Source organism: Anser cygnoides, chromosome 3, assembly GCF_040182565.1.
Source record: "Anser cygnoides isolate HZ-2024a breed goose chromosome 3, Taihu_goose_T2T_genome, whole genome shotgun sequence".
NCBI classification, from domain to species: Eukaryota; Metazoa; Chordata; class Aves; order Anseriformes; family Anatidae; genus Anser; species Anser cygnoides.
Window position 1 is genome coordinate 97,144,437 of NC_089875.1, and position 19,181 is coordinate 97,163,617.

The following is a 19,181-nucleotide window of genomic DNA, read 5'->3' on the forward strand; positions in this document are numbered from 1 at the left end:
TCCCCAAACCTACCCCCAACATTTTTAGCACCACCTGCATCTCAGTTAAGTTCATTTGCTGTACAGTTAATTTAGGCACCATCCTGAATAACTGTCTGCCCTGCTAAAAGGTGTTAAGACTTATAAAAAGTGCACCGCTGCATTGCTGTTGGCTGGGTAGCTGTGGAATTATGTTGTGCCTGTACTGATAATATGCCTGGAATACTAAGGAGACACTATTTGCCTTGGGATCCGCCTGAAATTGCTGCCTCTGGCAGGACAGAGTATTTCTGTGTGAATGGCCATTTAGGAAAAATACCTGCTATGGCATTTTAGCATGGAGTGAACAAAGTGACCAATGTTCATTAAGAAGTTCATAAAATCTTTTCCACAATCAGGGGTAAAGAGGAGAGTGAAACTTTCAGCATAGGATTGAGACACCAGATCTAGTCACCCTTAAAAATAAATACTATCCCCATGGTGAAATAATTGCTATAATGCATCAACCTAATAAGGCTGCCTGAGAAACAGTTTGAATGAAAAGCTTGCACTGCTTCACTGAAATCACTGCCAATAGCTGCGGTGAGTTCATGGGAGCCAGCAAGGATTTTCAGTGATGAGCAAGAACTTGAGGGAGATGGTGCATTAAATGCTTTTTTGGTGTTTCTTTTTAAAGAACAAAGCCAAGGCCTTCACAGTGGGACTCCACCGTAGAACGCTGCAGGACCTTTCAGATCTAAGAGTGAAGTGGTCTCCTAAAAGATGCTTCAGAAACATGAAGACCCTGTATAAGGTATATAAGCTTTCAGCAATGAAGTTACCCAAATTTCTGAATTTCTCTTGCTGAAAATTTACAATACCACCTAAATCCCAAAAATTCTGAGCTGCCTGGTGCCTGCTGCAGGTGTAAACCACCATCATATTATTTTTTTTTAAGAAAAAAAGTACTTTTCAAGATCTTACTTGTGAAGCTTAATTTTTAGTAGTTGTTCTCAAAGCAAGCCTAAAACATATCCTGAGAGGGGCAGCAGTGCTACCAAGGCAAGGATGTGAATATGCTTTTCTAATATGCTGAGTGCCCTCATCAGAGAAACGTCTACCTGCTTGTCTCCAGCCTTCTTAATATGTAATTATCTGATGTGTGGTGGAACAGCCTTACCGAGTTTAACTGGAGTAAGACTGTCCCAGAGCTTCTCGCAGCTAATTGGTTATGGGCATTAAGGGACTCTGCTAAGAGACAGAGTCCACATCAAGGAGGGCCGGGAGCCAGCTGGATGCTCTGGCTACAGGTTGCAGATGAGAAGTGGATGCCATGGTGCTGCCTAAACACATCACCGTCTCTGTGGTTTCTGTAAACACTAGTTTGGTGTAGGCACTTAATATCAGGAAAATTCTTATGAATGAGAGGTCTGGATGAACACAGATATGTCCCCTTAAATTGTAGTTAGATGCCTAAACACCTTCACTAAGGTTAAACAATTGCTGCTATAGCTCTTCACTGATACTTTTTTGGCTTAGGAGAGGTAGTGATTTCTGTGGTGATTTTCATCAACCTCATTTTTAGATGCCTAATTGCTCCTGGCCTTGTAACATTCATCCTGACGTAAGGCAACAGGGCATGGAAAATTTAACCATTGCAGTATTGAGCTTACAACCTTCGTCATATGCCTAGTCTGAAGCACTTACAACCTTATTACAAAAAAAAAAAAAAAAAGGTTATTAAAGCTAGAGTTGCACATAATCTGCCAACACCTAAAACATACTGTTATATGTGAAACTCAAAAACTTACCTGGGAAATGTAAGTCCACATTTTTATTTTTTTTTTGGAGACACCAAACAGAAAAATCTAACAAAAACCATTTTTAGACTACATTACAGAATACTGGCATGTTATACAAATGTAATTAATCCATTGAAATTTAAACCAGTTAAGTTCTTTTCAAGGCACCTTGTTTTATAAATATATATATTTTTTTACTTTCATCCTACATTCACATTACTTTAGCCATGTAAAAAAGTCTGAGAAAGCTGGGATTAAGGTCACTTTAAGATTTGTATGCCAAATACTTCAGAATAATATCATATTACATGGAAAATTCAATAAAGTAATATCCATCTGCTGCCTAAACATTTCAATAAATGCTAAGGGGTAAATTATTACCAAGATGGAATCTAAAAGAAGGTTTCAAAACGAGTCTGAAGTTAAGTAACATACAATGCATTAACATTTGTGTTTAACATTTGAAAAAGTACATAAACACTGAAAAGATGCAAGCCACTATTCCTAGTGCTATCCTATTTTTAAAGGGCAAATCTTCAGAAACAGTATTATTTGAAGTTTAAAAACACTCTCCATCTTTTTTTCCACATTTAATCTTACAATGTACTAGCACATACTTTCTTCACAAGGAAAATGTATAAAAGTAATCTTACAATATAAACACTATAAACAACTTCCTTGAGACACAGAATGTCTTCTGTGTCTTCTGGACACAGAATTTCTGTAAAGACTTAAGCATAATAATTCTAGAATAATTATGTAAAAGTATGTACATTCATTCAAATGTCCTAGACCCTGAAGAAACCCAAGTAAGCTCTACAAAAGTTGCTTGTCAGTCTTATCCAGTTAAGAATGTACAGCTTTGCTACTCTTGCTGTATTTCAACATAATCAACAGAAGTTTTACTTGTTTTTATGTAGGAAGTTCCCAAACTTTTGCATAAATCCCCTCAGTTTATTTTCATTAGGCTGCAGTGGATGATAAGCAGTTGAGTTGTAGCTGACTAGGTGATTACTCCTGCCATAGTTATTTCCTAAGGTCTTGCTTTTGATATCTGGAAGATGTGAACTATTTGGTAAATTTCCTACAAGTTGACTAGGATTTTCCATCTTACAGAATGGCTCAAAGCGACTATAAACACGCCTTTCACTCAAACGAGATCTTAGCTCCTCTTGATGTTTTGAGCCTGCCAGTTGTGGTGTCATTGAACTTGCTCTTTGTAGAGCACAAACAGCAGGACTTTCAAGGGTAGTATTTGTGGTAATTTCTTTTACGTCTTGATATTGAATCTGTTCTGTATTAAATCTTGGGGTAGATGCATCTCCTGCAGTTTCTATGAACTTACTTTCAAGGGGGCACAAGACAGGACACTTTTTATTGCTTTCATCAGATGGAGGTTTTTGAGGCTTTGGTGATTTAGGAGACTTTGGAGACTTTGATGGGCTTGCAGTGACATCTTCTTTACTTCTGTTCAAGCTACCTTGGGAACTTGATGTGTTTCTCTTTCTTCTTGGGGAAGAATCTGTCTTATTTTCAGAGATCTTTGGTTTTTGATTCTCTTCTTCAGAAACCAAAGTGTCAGAACTACTACACATTCTGTAAAAGGCAGGACCTTTGTTTTTTGACAAGATTTCCTTCTTGTCTGGTGTGAGATTAAGAAGTGACCGCAGTTTCTGGGATCCCTTCTTTAGAAAACTTGGGGAGTTCTTACTTTCTTTCTTTGATGTGCAATCCTTACTAGACTCCTCTTTGCTCGCTTCAGCAAGAACAGCCATAGAGATTGCCTTGGTAGCAGTTGGAATCTTTAGCTCTCCTTTGAGGTTCTTTTCCTCCTGTGGCAAATGGTTGGTCACACTATGCAAACTTTTAGAGCTCTTCAGAGTGTCTTCTGGAAGTTTTGGACTAACTGGCTGCTTAAGCCCATGCCTGGTCAATGTGCTGTAAACATAACTGGATGCATGCTTGTCGGCACCAGGGTCTAATATGGATTTTGAATTAAACATGGGAAAGCTTCTCCTTTTAAGTATATTTTCATTTTGAACATTTTTCAGATTTTCTGCATGTTTGTCGGCACAGAGGGTTGTGTATAAGTAGATAGATGGGTCCCCGGCTGCATGTGAATTTACCATAGGTTTTCTGTTGTCTGCAGTATGAATTCTGTGGTTTTTTGGTGCCTCTGATTTAAGCTGGACATTTGCGCTAAGCTCTTCTAAAGTATTATCTGTTCCATTTTCCACACTTGGTGCATGATTTGATGTCCCTTTAGGTGTTGCACTTCCCTCTGACCCAATTATAGTTGAATTTGAAGAACTTGCACAGCTGCTTACCTCCTGCTGTTCGGGTAAAGTTGGCTGAAACACCAACGACGATCGTAAGCGAGAATGAGAGTACAGGGCATGAGCTTTAATATTTTCAGCTGTGTCATAGCTATCATATCTGTCACCCAAGGCTGACCCATTAGACTCCACTGGATAGTCGGATTGGTCATTTAAGTATGACTTAATTCGCCAGTTACGTAGGAATGATTTTGTTGTGTGTTCGAGGGTCGGCATCCTTTGCTGCAGATGGCGGATTTGATGATCTGTCCCATTAAAAGACCTCCTCACAATTGAATTTCTTTCTGCAAGATTTACCTTTGGTCGTGAAAACTGATCAGCGAAACTTTGTTGGGGTGGATTGCAGTTATTTGCATATCCTCCTCGTAATGAAGACACAATACTAAGGCTATCAGATGGCATTTTCCAAGTATTCAATGGATTATTGGCTCTATTAATAGCTCTGTTAAGCAATAGGTAAGGTGTCCTTTCTGGCTTCTCCCCAGCATAACTATGTCTCTTCCAGTGCTCATTTTTTTCACTAGGTTGATACTGCTGGATTGGATTTTGCATATTAAAACCTGGATGAAATGGTTGTTTATTATAGGCTTGATTTCTCAATCCAAATTTATCTATTTCATTTACTGCATATCTTCCCCGAGTTTTCAGATAAACAGGATCTAAATTGTGAATCTTGTCTTGCCTACCAAAAAGGTTTCTTTGGCTAGAAACTGAAGCTAGGGAAGACACCGAGTGTTGGTATGTGTCGTTATCCCAGAGTATCCTGCGACTGTTAACCCGCACTAATTCTGGGGCAAATGAACTAGGAACAGAAGAACGAGCATACAGTGTCCTGAATTCTTCATCAAAGGATTCGACCAGCTGTCCTGTGATAACTTGAACCATACTGAGGTTGGTTTTTTCAAAAGACCACATAAAGCTGAAAGAAAAACAAATGACCATTAGAAACAGTCCTTTTGAACCAATGTATTTCACTGGACCTTCTTGATAGGGAAAAAAAATATAGAAAGCTTTCACACACACTTGGATTTGGCACAAATACTTTCTTAATCAATAAATAAATGGTGGCATGATTCATGTAATTTGGATTTGAAAGGTCTAATCTAATACAATTTGAACTCAGTGGCAGACTTCCACTGCTCTCAGTGGGAGCAGGACTGGGTCTATAACTACTTAATTGCCCTTATAAACAGGGGATATTGCAAAAAGGTATTCACAAGTGTGCAACATCAAATACCTAATGGTGAAAATTACCTCTACAAAGACTAAGCCAAGGTTGACTAGACCCACTCCTAAATCACAGACAATGTGTGGTTAAATTGTGAAAAAAGTATGTTTGAAATAACACACAGAACTGTTTCCACAGGTCTGAATATACTTCACTCTAAACGTTCTCAAAAAGATGCACCTCAAAACTGTTAAACAGTTTTCATTTTCTACTATGCACACCAGCTTGGATATTAATTTTTCTATTAACTGCAGTGTACTCTATCCTGATGAAGGAAGTTTTCCTCTTTTCTACTCTACTTATAAAGGCTGAACACATGCTCAAAGATAAGTAGCTATAACTACTTTATAGCTACAAAATGAGATAAAATACATTAACAAGTACATTCAGGATGTTTCAAAAAGCCTGATATCATGGTGTTGAAACCATGTAATTGTAGATTACAACAAACAAAAACATCTGTCCTATGACCCTAATTTCATGTGAAGAAATGTAAGTGAAAAAAATGAAATGAAATCAATGAACTTGTTCTATTTGCATTTGTCTTCTGTATGTGATGAAGGTTGGTTGTATTCACATAAATAGCTTGCTGATTTCGTTTTATTTGTTTTGCTTTTTTTTTTTAATTATTTTTCAGGAAATAATACTGTGCTGAGATTAAATTAAAACATGACACCTTTTTTTTCTGTTTCTATTTTCTTTCTTTTTCACAAAGTTCTTATTAAGAACATTATATTTTGCAATATTTGTAAATAATTAACTTTAAATTGAGTTCAGAGAGCAAGCATTCAGAAAAACTCATCTTTCCTGTTATAAATCACTAGATTCTTTTTCAAAGCAAGTTTAATTTCTACAGAAGTTCATGATTCCGGCCCCTGTGCCAGATCTTAAAGCAGTGTTATTTTTCAAAATGAAATGAGAAAAACTATCACATTCTTACAGACTCTAACACTGTGTGTAGATGTCAAAGCAGGCAGACTCTCTCTGGACTCTCTTACACTGACTCATTTATGAACTTGTCACTTACCTCACTACCATTTATACCCATCAATCTGAATTTGGGGCTGCTCAATTCTCAGAGGAAATAAAGAGACAGATTTTCAAAAGCTTAAAGTAGTTGAAATCTACAAAAAATCAGCAGCTGTGGATCTGGCACCCAGGCATTAGGCTGGCATAAATTAATTCAGTAGACCAAAAGAGAGAAGCATACCATGACAAGAACAAAAATATTTAATAATGTGTGAGATAAAACTGCCCCTGCTTTAACCTAATTTTTTTCCAACTCTGCAAAGATGCAAGTTCTTCTGACCTATGCCTTCTGCAAATATACTAGAAATGAAATGGAAAATAAATAAAATAAAATAAAGCTTAACCAAATATAGACTATGTCAACTTATCTTTGACAATTCTGAATTTGACCATGTTATAGTACAGAATGCTATAAACCTGGTCTGCAATTTTAGCTTTAGAAGAACATTACGAGGAGAAACTATCCAAGAGAGCTTATGAAATACTTTGGTAGCCTTTTTTGGAGTTATTGTTAAACAAGAATAACTCAATATAAAACAAATTGGGATTTCTCTCTCTTTTCACCAAAACTTTGCCTAAATCAAATGCTATATCCTTTATTTCTTATTTATGAAAAATTAACAGGGGACCTCAAAATTTGGCTCCATGTTATGTTAACTACCATTAAGCATCTATGACAACTTGATAAATTACAGAAAAGATAATCAAATTTGCCCATGAAGTTTCCTGGAAGAATTTTCAGAAATAGAAAAATATACATATTTTGCAGTAGGCAAAATACTGAGATGACACGTGTTCTATGGGTACCTCAGTGACTGACCTTACCTGTAAGAACCATATATGACTTTCTTACAGTCAACCAGAAGAAATTTTTGTTCCATTTTTCCATGGAATTTTGCTCCTGTTTTAGAATAGTAATCTTGTCCTTTTACTGTCCGCACCCTCATATTCTGAAAAAGATAATTGAAATACTTTAATTGGTACACTATATTCTACATTTAGCATCCAGGGCTTTAAATGTCAGAGGTACAGTAGGAGTTACATTATTGCATACCAGTAAACTCTGCAGGACAGTAAATGCCGATCAAACCTGTCCCCTTGGGACCCACTATGGCAAGTTATTGCTTTGTCATCAAGAATGATGAAATTTCCTAGGCCTTGGAAAAATGAATTTCCCCTTTTCCATAACCATCACTCTCAGAAATGAGGCTCTGGCACAAGAGGACTTTGACAAGGAAAAAAGATTTTGTAGTGAAAAAAATCTTTTCAGCATCTGATATACTATATGTGATTTCCAAGTATCTCAGCGAGTCAGAAATAACATCTAAAGCACCAGTATCACTTCTTTTAATTGAACAAGAGTACTGTATCTATAAACATAGATATTTCACTCTGAGATGGTCTATCAAAAGATATCACCTGGCCCCAGAATGCCTTGCTGTTCCATCACCACTAAGATTCCTCAATTGGCTTTGCAGCATGGGATCGATTACATTTCTAAATCTGGAGATGTTATCACAGCATGTATAGCTAACACAAACCCTACAAAGCAGTTAGGCTTGAATTCCAGACTCTGTCCATAAGCTCTCTGTTTTACTCATGCAAACTCAAGTAAATTCTACTGAGGAAATTTACCATGATGGAACCCAAAAATGTGGTCAGTTTTACTCCCAAACTGTTAATGAAGTTGCCTCAGCTGAGCCAGTATCTTTTCCGCACATGCAGTTCTGAATGACTTAAGTCATTTTTTTTTGCTTTAGTGTCCCTTGTTTTTTTAAGCTCTTAGCAAAAAAAAAAAAAAAATAAAAAGAAGTGTTAACAAACTAATAATTTTCAAAAAGTTTTTATATGGATACGGAAAAAAAAATAGCATTTATCATAAATTGTTACAGAAAGGTGTTTATAACAAAAAGAAAATTTATGTTCAACGCAAACCAACCTACAGCATCTACCTCCTGTAACTGTTGGATACAAAATGCTTCATAAGACAAAAAAGATCTTGGAATACGTCTGCGAATGACCACAACATTTACTGTGGTTTCTAGCCTTGCAATATGTGTTCTAGTGATGTTAATTTGTGGTAATTTACAAGTATTCCAGTTGGGAGTGAAATGTGTAATTTAGCATTGGCGGTAAGAAAACAGAATCTATATGATTGTTGCCTAAACTGTATACACAGAAATAGTGGAATATAAGACTTCTGAATACAGACAAATAGCTTGTTTCTTGTGACTATTCATTAACTGCCAAGGTTCATTTCTGCCCCAAATTCTGCTGCTACAAGAAGAAAATCACAGCAAAAGTGTGCTCTGCAAAGTCCAGGTACAGGAGATGATTAGATCTGTTTATGAAGTAGAATGGATCAGACTGTACAGCAGAAAATCAGGTTACAGGAGTTATAACTGTAGTCTCTACTACATTCCACTGAACTCTCTCCAAACAGAAAACTCCAAAAATTGAGACAAAATCCATATGAAATGATAAATATTTCCAAATAACACATCCTTTCCAAAACCCTATATATTTCATTGTTTGTGTCTTAATTTTTTTTTTAATCTAAAGACAAATAATTCAAAGAAGCAAAAGTTGCACATAAGAACTGCTGAGTTGGCAAGTTATAGTTTGACTCAAGCTATTCAAGTTCTTTAAATTTTGTAAGATGAGGTTTAACACAGCATTTTTTCAAGCTGTTTGAACAAAAAATACAACTAAGTTAAAATGTATAAAGACAGCATTAAAAAATAAAATTTGTGACCTAAATGTCCTAAAAAAAGTGCTAGAAACATAAAGTTTATCTCTTAATTTGCTGCATCAAGTTGATTCAATAAATAGGTGTTATCTAGTAGTCCTGTAAAATTTAAAAGTACTTGGGTTCAGTGAAAATATAGATGAATGCTTAGATTATTTTCAGAAACAGTTAAAAAAGGATTAATAACAATAACAACCCAGTCTGCATTACTGCAGAGGAGGCTAACATTTTTTTCTCTTTAACTGCATCTCTAACTTCAATCACCTTTCACTGTCCTGCACTGTGTACATGTATTGGGTTAATGTCACAAGGTTTTGGTAGCAAGGGGCTGAAGGAGTGGCTTCTGTGAGAAGAGTCCAGCAACAGCCCCGTGTTAGATAAGGGCCAGTTTCAGCCGGCTCCACAGGGACCTGCTGCTGGCCAGAGCCAAGACAATAAGCAATGTTGTTTGTGCCTCTGGGTCAGCGGATTTAAGAAAGTGAAAAACAAACAAACAAAAAAAACAAAGCACAAAACAAAACAAGAAAAACAACAACAACAAAACAACAACAACAAAAAAACACTGCTGCACAACAGCAGCTGGGAGAGAGGAATGAAAACCAGCCGTGCAGCCCCCAAGGTGAGTGCAGCAGGAGGGCAGGAGGTGCTCCAGGCACGCAGCAGCAGTTCCCCTGCGGCCTGTGGAGAGGCCCCTGGTGGAGCAGGCTGTCCCCCTGCAGCCCATGGGTCCCACACGGAGCAGATCTCCACGCTGCAGCCCGTGGAGGAGCCCCCGGTGGAGCAGGTGGATGTGGCCTGGAGGAGGCTGCGGCCCATGGAGAGCCCCCGCAGGAGCAGGCCCCGGGCCGGAGCTGCAGCCCGTGGAGAGGAGCCCACGCAGGAGCAGGGGGTCTGGGGGGAGCTGCTGCCCGTGGGGGACCCGTGCTGGAGCAGTTTGCTCCTGGGGGATCGACCCCGTGGTACGGAGCCATGTGGGAGCAGTTCTTACAGAGCTGCTGCCTGTGGGCAGCCCACGTGCAGCAGGAGCAGAGGATGACCGTGAAGGAGCGTTGGAGAGGAAGCGTTAGGGACTGACCGCAGCCCCCATTCCCCGTTTCCCTGCGCCTCTCAGGGAGAGGATGTAGAAGAGGGTAGATGGGAGGGGAGGTGAGGTGTTTGTAGTTTCCTTTATTTCTCACTGTTCTAGTCTCTTAGTGATAGGCAGTAAATTATATCAATCTCATTATGCTGAATCTGTTTTGCCCATGATGACAGTTGTTGAGCGATCTCCATGTCCTTATCTCAGCCCTTGAGCCCTTTCCATTGCATTTTCTTCCCCTTTCCCTTTGAAGATGAAGAGTGAGAGAGGACTTGTGCTGGAACTAAGCTGCCCAACAGGGTAAAACCACCACAGTCCTACACATTTTCACCACTTTGAGTTTTAACTTGTAATCTAAAAGAACAAAGTCATTTTTCCTGCTTTTCCAGTACTGTTGAACTTTGAACAAGCCAATTCCAGTGAAGAAAACTATTCTTTCCCCACCAGCTACTTTAGCAGAAAGAAGTAGTTAAATAAAAAGCTTGTTTTTTGGGAAGTTAAATAGTGCATAGATAGTAATTACTTAAAAAGAAGAAAAAAAAAAGAACTTCTCTAAAGATTATCACAATAGTAAGCCCTTATTCACTATAAATTCAAATTGTGAATTAGCTATGAATTTTGCATTTACTTCAATGATTAAGCATTTAGATCAATTATTTAATTGCATTTGTATGTCAGCTTTATATTTACGTTAAACTATATTTATATTTTGTCATAATTTGATGATCGCTTGAGATTCAGCTTATACATTTTCAAATAACTATAACAGATAATGTTGACCTAACGACATGCCAGCTGAACCCATCAAGTGTTACTGAGATAAGGCCTGATGGGTATTGGACAGAATATCATTTAGGAATCTGGAATGCTGTAGGCACAAGCAAAGCTAATGGTTTTCAAATTACCATGCTGGATAAAAAAAAACTTTGCCTTAGGTACTCATAAGTTAAAATATAACTTCAAGTAGGCTCTAAACCCTCAAAAAAATATTATAATTCACATTAAATTGCTGTTTTGTTTTTTTTTTCCATATCTTAGTCACTCTTTCCTCTGTTATTTTGAGTTTTCCTTCTCTTCTGCAGTATTATTCCTCCTGCAGCATTTCTGTCCTGCTTCCTTAATCCTGCCAAATCTTTCCCTGTCTCAGTATGTCATCCACTTAAAGATGGGAACATGGCATTATGAAGGCATGTGCCAGAGATCACGCTCACTGTTCTCATGTAACACTTCCTCTTCCTCCACAGCTCATCTGGCATTCTTCACTTACTTCAAACTCTCTAATTAGGTGTCAGGGACGCATCCTTTGAATAATCTCCCAAAATGCGTACTATTTTTGAGAACATAAAAGAACAAGGTGTTCCACTTAAGATTAGTTATGTGCATGTATACACATAACTGAATCGCAAGCCCTATTTTTTTATGAAATTCTAGGCTTCTCCTTCCTACTTGGTTTTATCCTCAGGCTACAGGACTGCCATGATAACAGCACTAACAATAACATGTCATTGATCAATACAGAAGTGATCAGTAATCAGCACCACTGTGGATAAAGCAATAATTCACTTATGAATCTTGAGAGAAAATCCTGGGCATCTGGAACAAACAAATCCACACATAAAGAAGGAATTGAGAGGAAAGAATTCCTTGAGAGGAATCTATCCTGAAAGGACACACAAAAGTTTGTGAGATCAGCTGTAGCAAGTCAAATGGAAAGTTTGTCTGGTTCTGTAAACAGTTTTTGAAAGTGACTGCTAGTGGATACGTATGGAGGAATAATTTAATTGAGGACTATCTTTAGGAGGTTTGTGAAGCCAAAAACGGGATCTTCTCCCTCCTCCAAGAACTGATTGTAGGACTCAGGGACTGTTTGCCTTCCTGATGTTTAAAACATCCAGTGTCTGGATGTCTGAGCTGCAGTTTGAGAATGGCCATCAGGGCTATCCAATTAAATGACAGCTAAATGATGAACGGGAAACAAGCTCTAACTTCTCTTTTTATGTATGACTGTGCAACTGACTATCTTCCCCAAGAGAACCACATAACCACGATTTAAAATGTGGAAGTATAATTCAACATTAAACATTTATTTTCATCAGTAAAAAACCTCCAATGTGATAGGTAAGTACAGTGAATACACTGGTCTCAAACATTTCATTTCAGCACTTTTTATTTGTAGAGTCTGTTTTCATCAGTGTTCAATTACTCACCCTGTACTTGCTGTCAAGAATATGCATAAAGAAGAGAATGAATGTCCATCTAATACTTAGCCTAGCAGCTTTAAAGAAAAATAAGTCGCATTTCTTATACTGTTCATTGTTTCTAATATTATCTGTTATCCTAGGCCTCTGTCCTTACTGCTAGATAGTAGTTTATGTGCAAATGCAAAGCAGCTTTCCAGCTAGGTTCTGTCATGACTTCTAAGCAGGTTCAGTGACCACTGAAGTCAAATTCTCAATGACTTCACTGGAGTCTGGTCCTTAGGACAGAAATTTGCTCACTGATATGACACTGCACACCTATTTAATAACCAAATTTGACTTAGACTTGGAAGTACTAGAAAACTTTTGATGATTTTGATAAAACTGGTAAAAGATAAAAGAGATAAAATGGCATGCAATCAGTTCTCATGAACAGCTCCTCCTGTGCATTTAAGCATATGTATTTGGGAGTAGACTTCACAAAAGGAAAGTAAAGTCAATTCTTTATTGGTACTATTTTCTCATTTCTCCCATTCGTTATAAATACTGAGAGGACTATCAGGGGGTAAACAGTTCCTGCCAAATTGCTTTCAATATATCCTGTAGCAAGATGACTCTTCTTAATTTCCAGAGAAGTAAAAATAAGTTTCTGCAGAGTACGGAGCCTCTGCCGCATGCCACAACTCATCAAATAGAACACTAAGATGTGACGTCAGCCGAGGAACTTGGTTGTCTTCTTGGGTATTAAACAGCATTTCCTACATTGGTTCATTGTTTGTAATCAAAAATGAAGATCCAACTTAAGCATTCTGGTGATACTGGGGATTGCTGTCTCAGTGCTGCGTTTTGCAGTGCAAATCTATCTCCTGGTTTGCTGCAGCACCTGTCAGCAGCAGAAAAAAACATCTCTAGAAAAAAAATCGTGATTATTTTTTTGAAAATGTACCTGAAAAAAGTCATAATCTGTACTGACTCTTCATCTTTCAGTCAAAAGGAGTTACTGACCAAACAACAAGTCTAACTGGTTACAAAGTTAATAAAAATAAGTTTAGATAGAGAAAAGAAAGAAAGAGAAATACATTAGCTAATAGGGGAAATGTAGGACAGTCAGTAAACAGATAAATTAAATTGAAAATGGGGAAAGAGAAATGGGAGAGTACAGGAAAGGAATTATTTATTTGAGTTGAGTTCCACTGATGATGTTAAGGTGAACTTTAAGTAAAAACCAACCCACGAGAAGAAATGTTGTACAAGAAACTGGAAAAGCTCCTTGTAAATTCAAGGTGTCATATTCTTTTGTATGGAATTCACATCGTAGTCACATAATACATAGTCTATCAATACCTTCAGTATATACTCTTTCAAAAAAAGATGGAAACATGCCCTGGTATGGATTTGCACTACATATGAGACATTTAATGTAGATTTATTTACAGATAAATCCTCTTTTTTCCATACAGAAGACCACTGAATTGTAAATCTGAATTCAAAAATACAGTCTCTCTCATGCCAGCATTTCATTTTTACTGATTCAAAGGAAGAGATAAAGAGCCAGTGAGTATATTGACTAAGTCATAAAAGCTTGAGAGTAACTCCTCCCCATGAGTGCACAGGATGAAGAATGTCTGCCATACTCAAGACCGAACCAAATCATGCCAGAAAACAACAAGGCCAGTGCTGCTGTTGCTACATCTTGAGGAAAAAGAAATATATCCTTACATCTGTCCTCTTCTTGCTTTCACTGAATAGAAGAGGAGGGCCAAAAGCACAAAAAGGCAATGAAGCACTGAGGCAATGAAAAAAAGAGACAGAAACCTTGCCAAAGTATTGACTGCTCTTTCACAGTCACCAGTGGCTTCCCTTCATCCTGAAGAAAGACACAGGATAATTACTGTGAGAGTAGTAAGCTTTTATTTTTAGAGCAACAGTCACGGGGAGTAGCACCTTGATGAGGAGCCTGAAGAGTTTTACTACAAGCTGAACTGGAAACCCAGCACACAACAGGATTACTGTTTAGCTCTTTGGCATACATTTTTCATTTTCTGATAAACCTTGAAGCATTCCAAGTAAACCTTTCAGCCTAAAAATGTTTCTCCCATTATTACAGGACAGAAACATATAAAACATAATGTCACTAAAGAGGCCAAATCCAAACCCCTCCAACCCACACTAATCTATACCAAATCCATACCAAATCCAGTCTAATGTATGTAATGTGAGTTCTTTCAACTACAGTGTAAATGTCTGTAGGTCTATAAAACCACAGTAAAAAGAAAACCTCCAAATCAACCCCAAGAGTTAGAAACAGCTATAGATACATATTATACAGAATCAGTTTGAAAATGCATATTACCACATTTTTCAAGATAGAGCTTGAAAAAAATGCTCCTAATTTCTTTTACATTGGCAGGATAAAACTCATGCCATTAAAAAGAAATGTATGCTGTTTTTAGCAACATTTATGGCAAAGTTAACCCAAGTAATTAGGAAACAATGCTGTTTGAAGTTCCAGTGTATGGAACTATTGCCAAATACTGACTTTATGAGGGCAATTACTACCAAGGTCTACAGACGCACAATATTTGTGACATTTTCTTTTCAAAAATTCCCATACCTTTGTGTATTAGGCCACCAGAGGGCAATCCCACATGCTCAAATCCCCCACACCAGAAATGAGTATGGGAAGTGGTGTGGTAATGCTTTTAAGGGCCTAAGTCAACACTCCAGAGCAAAACTTTGTATAAAATACAGGTTTGTTCCAAAACTTTAAGAAAAAGGCCTTCTTTATCCTCACAAAAACACTCTACCTCCATCTGTTTTTCAGACTGGGTTCTTAAAATGCATGCTTGTAAGAAGAGCTTCTGAGATATTTTTACCAGGAGTAAACATGGCCCAACTAGTTAAGAAACAAGGAATTGCAAATAGAGCTATATGGAAGTTCAGCCAAGGAAGAGTTTAAGGCTTTACAGAGAAACTCTGGTACTGTGCTTGGAACATTTTCAGAGCTATCTACAATGACAGTAAACCTAGAAGTATTTATGAAGGATTTATGTCAGGTCAGTGCAGCATATGGTTAGCATTCTATTCCCTAATATAGGAGGGTGGTGCAGGACATTGGGTGAAAAATGTAAACATCAGTCCTTTCTTAATTATCTTTCTCATAGGGCAAAATTACATATGTAATGTATAAAAGTAAGCCTACTCATACTGTATGCTGTAGACAGACATAATAAGAAGTGCTTTCTAAACAGAAACTAAAACAGAATCCCAGTCCTTTTAATGCATTTTAATAGTAATCACATTTAACAAAAAGATCATGAAATGAAGCATACCATTTATTATTCCAAACAATTTGCATAAGCTTTATGATTTTATTTGCAGGTTAATTTAACATAAAGCAATAGGAAGCAAAGTTTTTCAAACCTGTAGTATGCCTAAGGAGATAATAATGGAAAAATATTTTATAAATAATATGGAAAAATTATGTAACTTTATCAAATATTCTTGTTTTGGCACACGAAAAGGATAAAAGCTTTTCTAAAGAGAATAACATTTGTAGAGAAGTTCCTGCTGAGAGCTTACCAGATTATACTGCATAGTTAATTTGATATAGCAGTATTTGATAATGAGGTTTTGAATAATAGTGTCTTTTCTTTGGGTTGCAGAGGAATGACTAGCAAATGTTCAAGCACAGGAACACAAGAAGTCTTACCCTGAGCCTCTGAACTTGACAGCCTTGTTTCTCCGTCATTTTCAGAAAGTGACTGAAGTTTGACTCATCAAGCAGGAGATACACTGCAATCCCTCTTGTAGATGCTTCTACAATTTCTCTAAAAATATCCACATCTGTAAACATATCCATAACTATGGCAATGACCTGAAAAAAAGAAAAGACAAAAATTACTGTGTTGTATAAACACACATTTGAAACTCTTCACTGAAGTTTGCACTGTGCAACTAACATAAGAATGCTATTCGTGCATCATAAAGTTCTAATATTTTCCATGGGGTACCACTTAACCCAGAAGGCTTCTCAAGAGCACTGGATCTTCTTTTTGAGAGGTCAGGTGACTGCCTATACAACAGTCATTACAAACTGCAAACTCTGGCAAATTGTTGTATTGTGTGTGAGTTCAGGAATGGGTGTTATAGGGAAGAGGAAAGCCAGTGGAACAGAAGGGAATGGGAAGCAATACAGTGAAAAAAATGGAGCCAACTGCAGTGTGACTGCATAATAGAAAATTCAGATAACACTGTTTTTGTACAAGGCGGTTGTTCAACCTATTCTAAATGCTGTTCTTTATCTTCACAGTTTTCCCTAAAACTAATAGTTTGGGAGTTTGAAGGAGTCAATAAGCAGACATTGAAAAGCTGGGGGAGTTGATGAAGACTTCAGCACCCATACTGACTCAGCACACTCACTGGGACAAAACTTCCTCAGCTGGTGAGGGGTTGGTTCAGGAAGATTAGAGAGTGCTGAACACCAGCCATTCAACCTAGGGGAAAAATGCAGGTATTTCTGACTGGGAAAAGCAATGTCCTGCTAATCGCATTTTGGAGATGATAGACAATTTACTTATCATTAGCAATTTGGAATGAAGTAATATTGAAATAGAGGAAATAACAGTGGGAGAACAGGTGCCTGTGCAACTTTAAAAAATACTATTCTTACCCATTAGAGTCTTCACAAAAAGTCCCAATGAAACTTTTCGGGTGCAAATTCAAATCGAATAAAGCCTATCGCAGGTATAAGAGTAGGCTTGATAGTGAGCTTGCTTTACCAATTTCACTCATCCTTAAATTTTCCATACTTGAACATATACTTAAACCATAATGGTGTAATTGTAAAGTTACAATCACTCATCTTATTCTGGAACTGAAACATTTATCTTACACACAAAATTTGGTAAAGGATGTTGCACACGCAGAGGTAAATGCTGTGTCTCCAGTCAGTCATCTGAATTGCCTTTTTGAATGTGCTTGCTCAGAACCAGAAGATTCACTTATGGCAAATATATACTTAGAACACTAGAAATACAAATGGGAGCTGACCAAGAATAAAAAATAAAATAACAATGTCATTAAGAAAGGTAAAGACAGCTCCTGAAGCAATAAAAATGAAAGGAGTTGGCTAACAATAACATGTCACCTGGCAGTAAAAAGACTCCTTACAAATCCACCAGTCAGAGAGGAACTGAATAGCACGAAATAACTGAATTCTTTCAAATGCCCTATGTATTACCTCACTTTTTTTTACTGACTTTTTGGGAAAATAATAATTAAAAAAAAAAAACAACAACACACAAACAACTGTTTTTTAACAGTACAAATTATTTTTTCATCTACATTTGAAAGGAAAGAATGAAAACCACAGAAGTTTATTTTGACTCATCACTTCTGCTTGGTCTTGACTCAGATACACAAAGTTAACTGAACATGGCAACCCTATTTATTCATCTGTCTTGTTTCTCTTACATCTGAACAGAAGTATGCCAATGTAGATCAAGTGTGCTAGGTAAAAAGATCAAGAAGAAAGAAGAAGAAAGAAAAAGAAGAAAAAAGAAGTCTGTTCCCAAATAGGTTTGTTTCATTATCTGTGTCCCCCTCTCTCTGATCTCCTCAATTTCTTCTTAATCTTTCCTTTTCTTCAGATCTTTCAGAAATAGGTGCTCGTTATATTAAAAAATATATTTAAATTATGGGACAAATCCTGAGTAAGTAGTGTAAACTGACATAAATACATGAAATATTTAAAATCTACAGTACAGACTTCAAAAATCCTTCTAACACTTTCCTATGGCAGATATCGACGATGCTAATTTGCAGCATCTGTGGTTACAACGACTATTATACTGGAAGCATACAGAAAACATATAAACAAACAAAAAAACAGCTAGAATGAGTAATACAAATTGAAACCAAAGCTGACTAGAATGGCCATATTTGTCTTAGGAAGGGAGAGATGAATTGAAAAAACAAGCAGGTATGAGAGTGCTGGCTGTGCACTACTAGTGAAAACAATCACTGCTGTTGAAGATATGCAGATACACCAAACCTTGGAAATGAACAGAGTGCCCCTCTTTGTCTTCACTAGTAGAACAGGTCTTAACCCTTTTAACTTTGAAATTTTAGACTTAATTCTATGAAGTACCAAACTATTATTGTGAGAAAAAGCAGGTTTCACTTCCAAAGTTTGAATAGGCATTACACTTTGAAACCTGAAGTTTGTGCTAACTCAATAATCCTCAACAGATTTAAGGACATTTGCAAAGCCATGTTTGTGATTTGACAACCAGCTGGACATTTGTTTTTCCATTCCCTGGAAATCAAAGGTTACTCATGAAGTATACCCTTGTTAGTCTGCCCATTCACTTTTAGCAACACAATTAATCCTGTCAACACTAACGTTTAGTAGGCTAAATTGCTGAACGGAAGAAGAGTGCCAAATTTGCATCATGTATCAACATACACTGATAAGTAAAAGCAGTAATTTACAGAGATAAGGTTATTTCTGTATGTAGATTTCTATAAGTCAAACTAGATATTTGGTCACAAACTACATATTTTGATGCAGAGAGAGTGGATCCCATAAATATCAGAATATTCAGGCTTTTAAGTGTACTAAACTACCCTTAATTTTTAATTCCTTGGGTATATTTGCCAACTTTGAAGCACAAGGGAGTACTGAGCTTGGATAAAGAGAAACCCAATTCAGAGTCCCAAGTTTTGATTAAGAATACCAAGACTAGGCAGTTCCTCCAAAATAGATATTCTGTAATGTGAAAATACCTTTACTTAAAGCT

General features: G+C 37.1%; 1 protein-coding gene across 2 annotated transcripts in view; it reads right to left on the reverse strand.

The window, feature by feature from the left end:
- Positions 1-1,636: 1,636 nt before the first annotated feature.
- Positions 1,637-19,181, reverse strand: part of FAM83B (family with sequence similarity 83 member B) — a 51,021-nt gene continuing 33,476 nt past the window's right edge. For both annotated transcript variants that reach the window (XM_048078093.2, XM_066994786.1), the window contains exons 3-5: positions 16,091-16,255; positions 7,179-7,303; positions 1,637-5,015 (exon numbers count right to left, since the gene is read on the reverse strand). In XM_048078093.2, the coding sequence (XP_047934050.2) occupies positions 2,663-5,015; positions 7,179-7,303; positions 16,091-16,255 (2,643 nt within the window). In that variant the 3' untranslated portion in view covers positions 1,637-2,662. The remainder of the gene's footprint in view (positions 5,016-7,178; positions 7,304-16,090; positions 16,256-19,181) is intronic.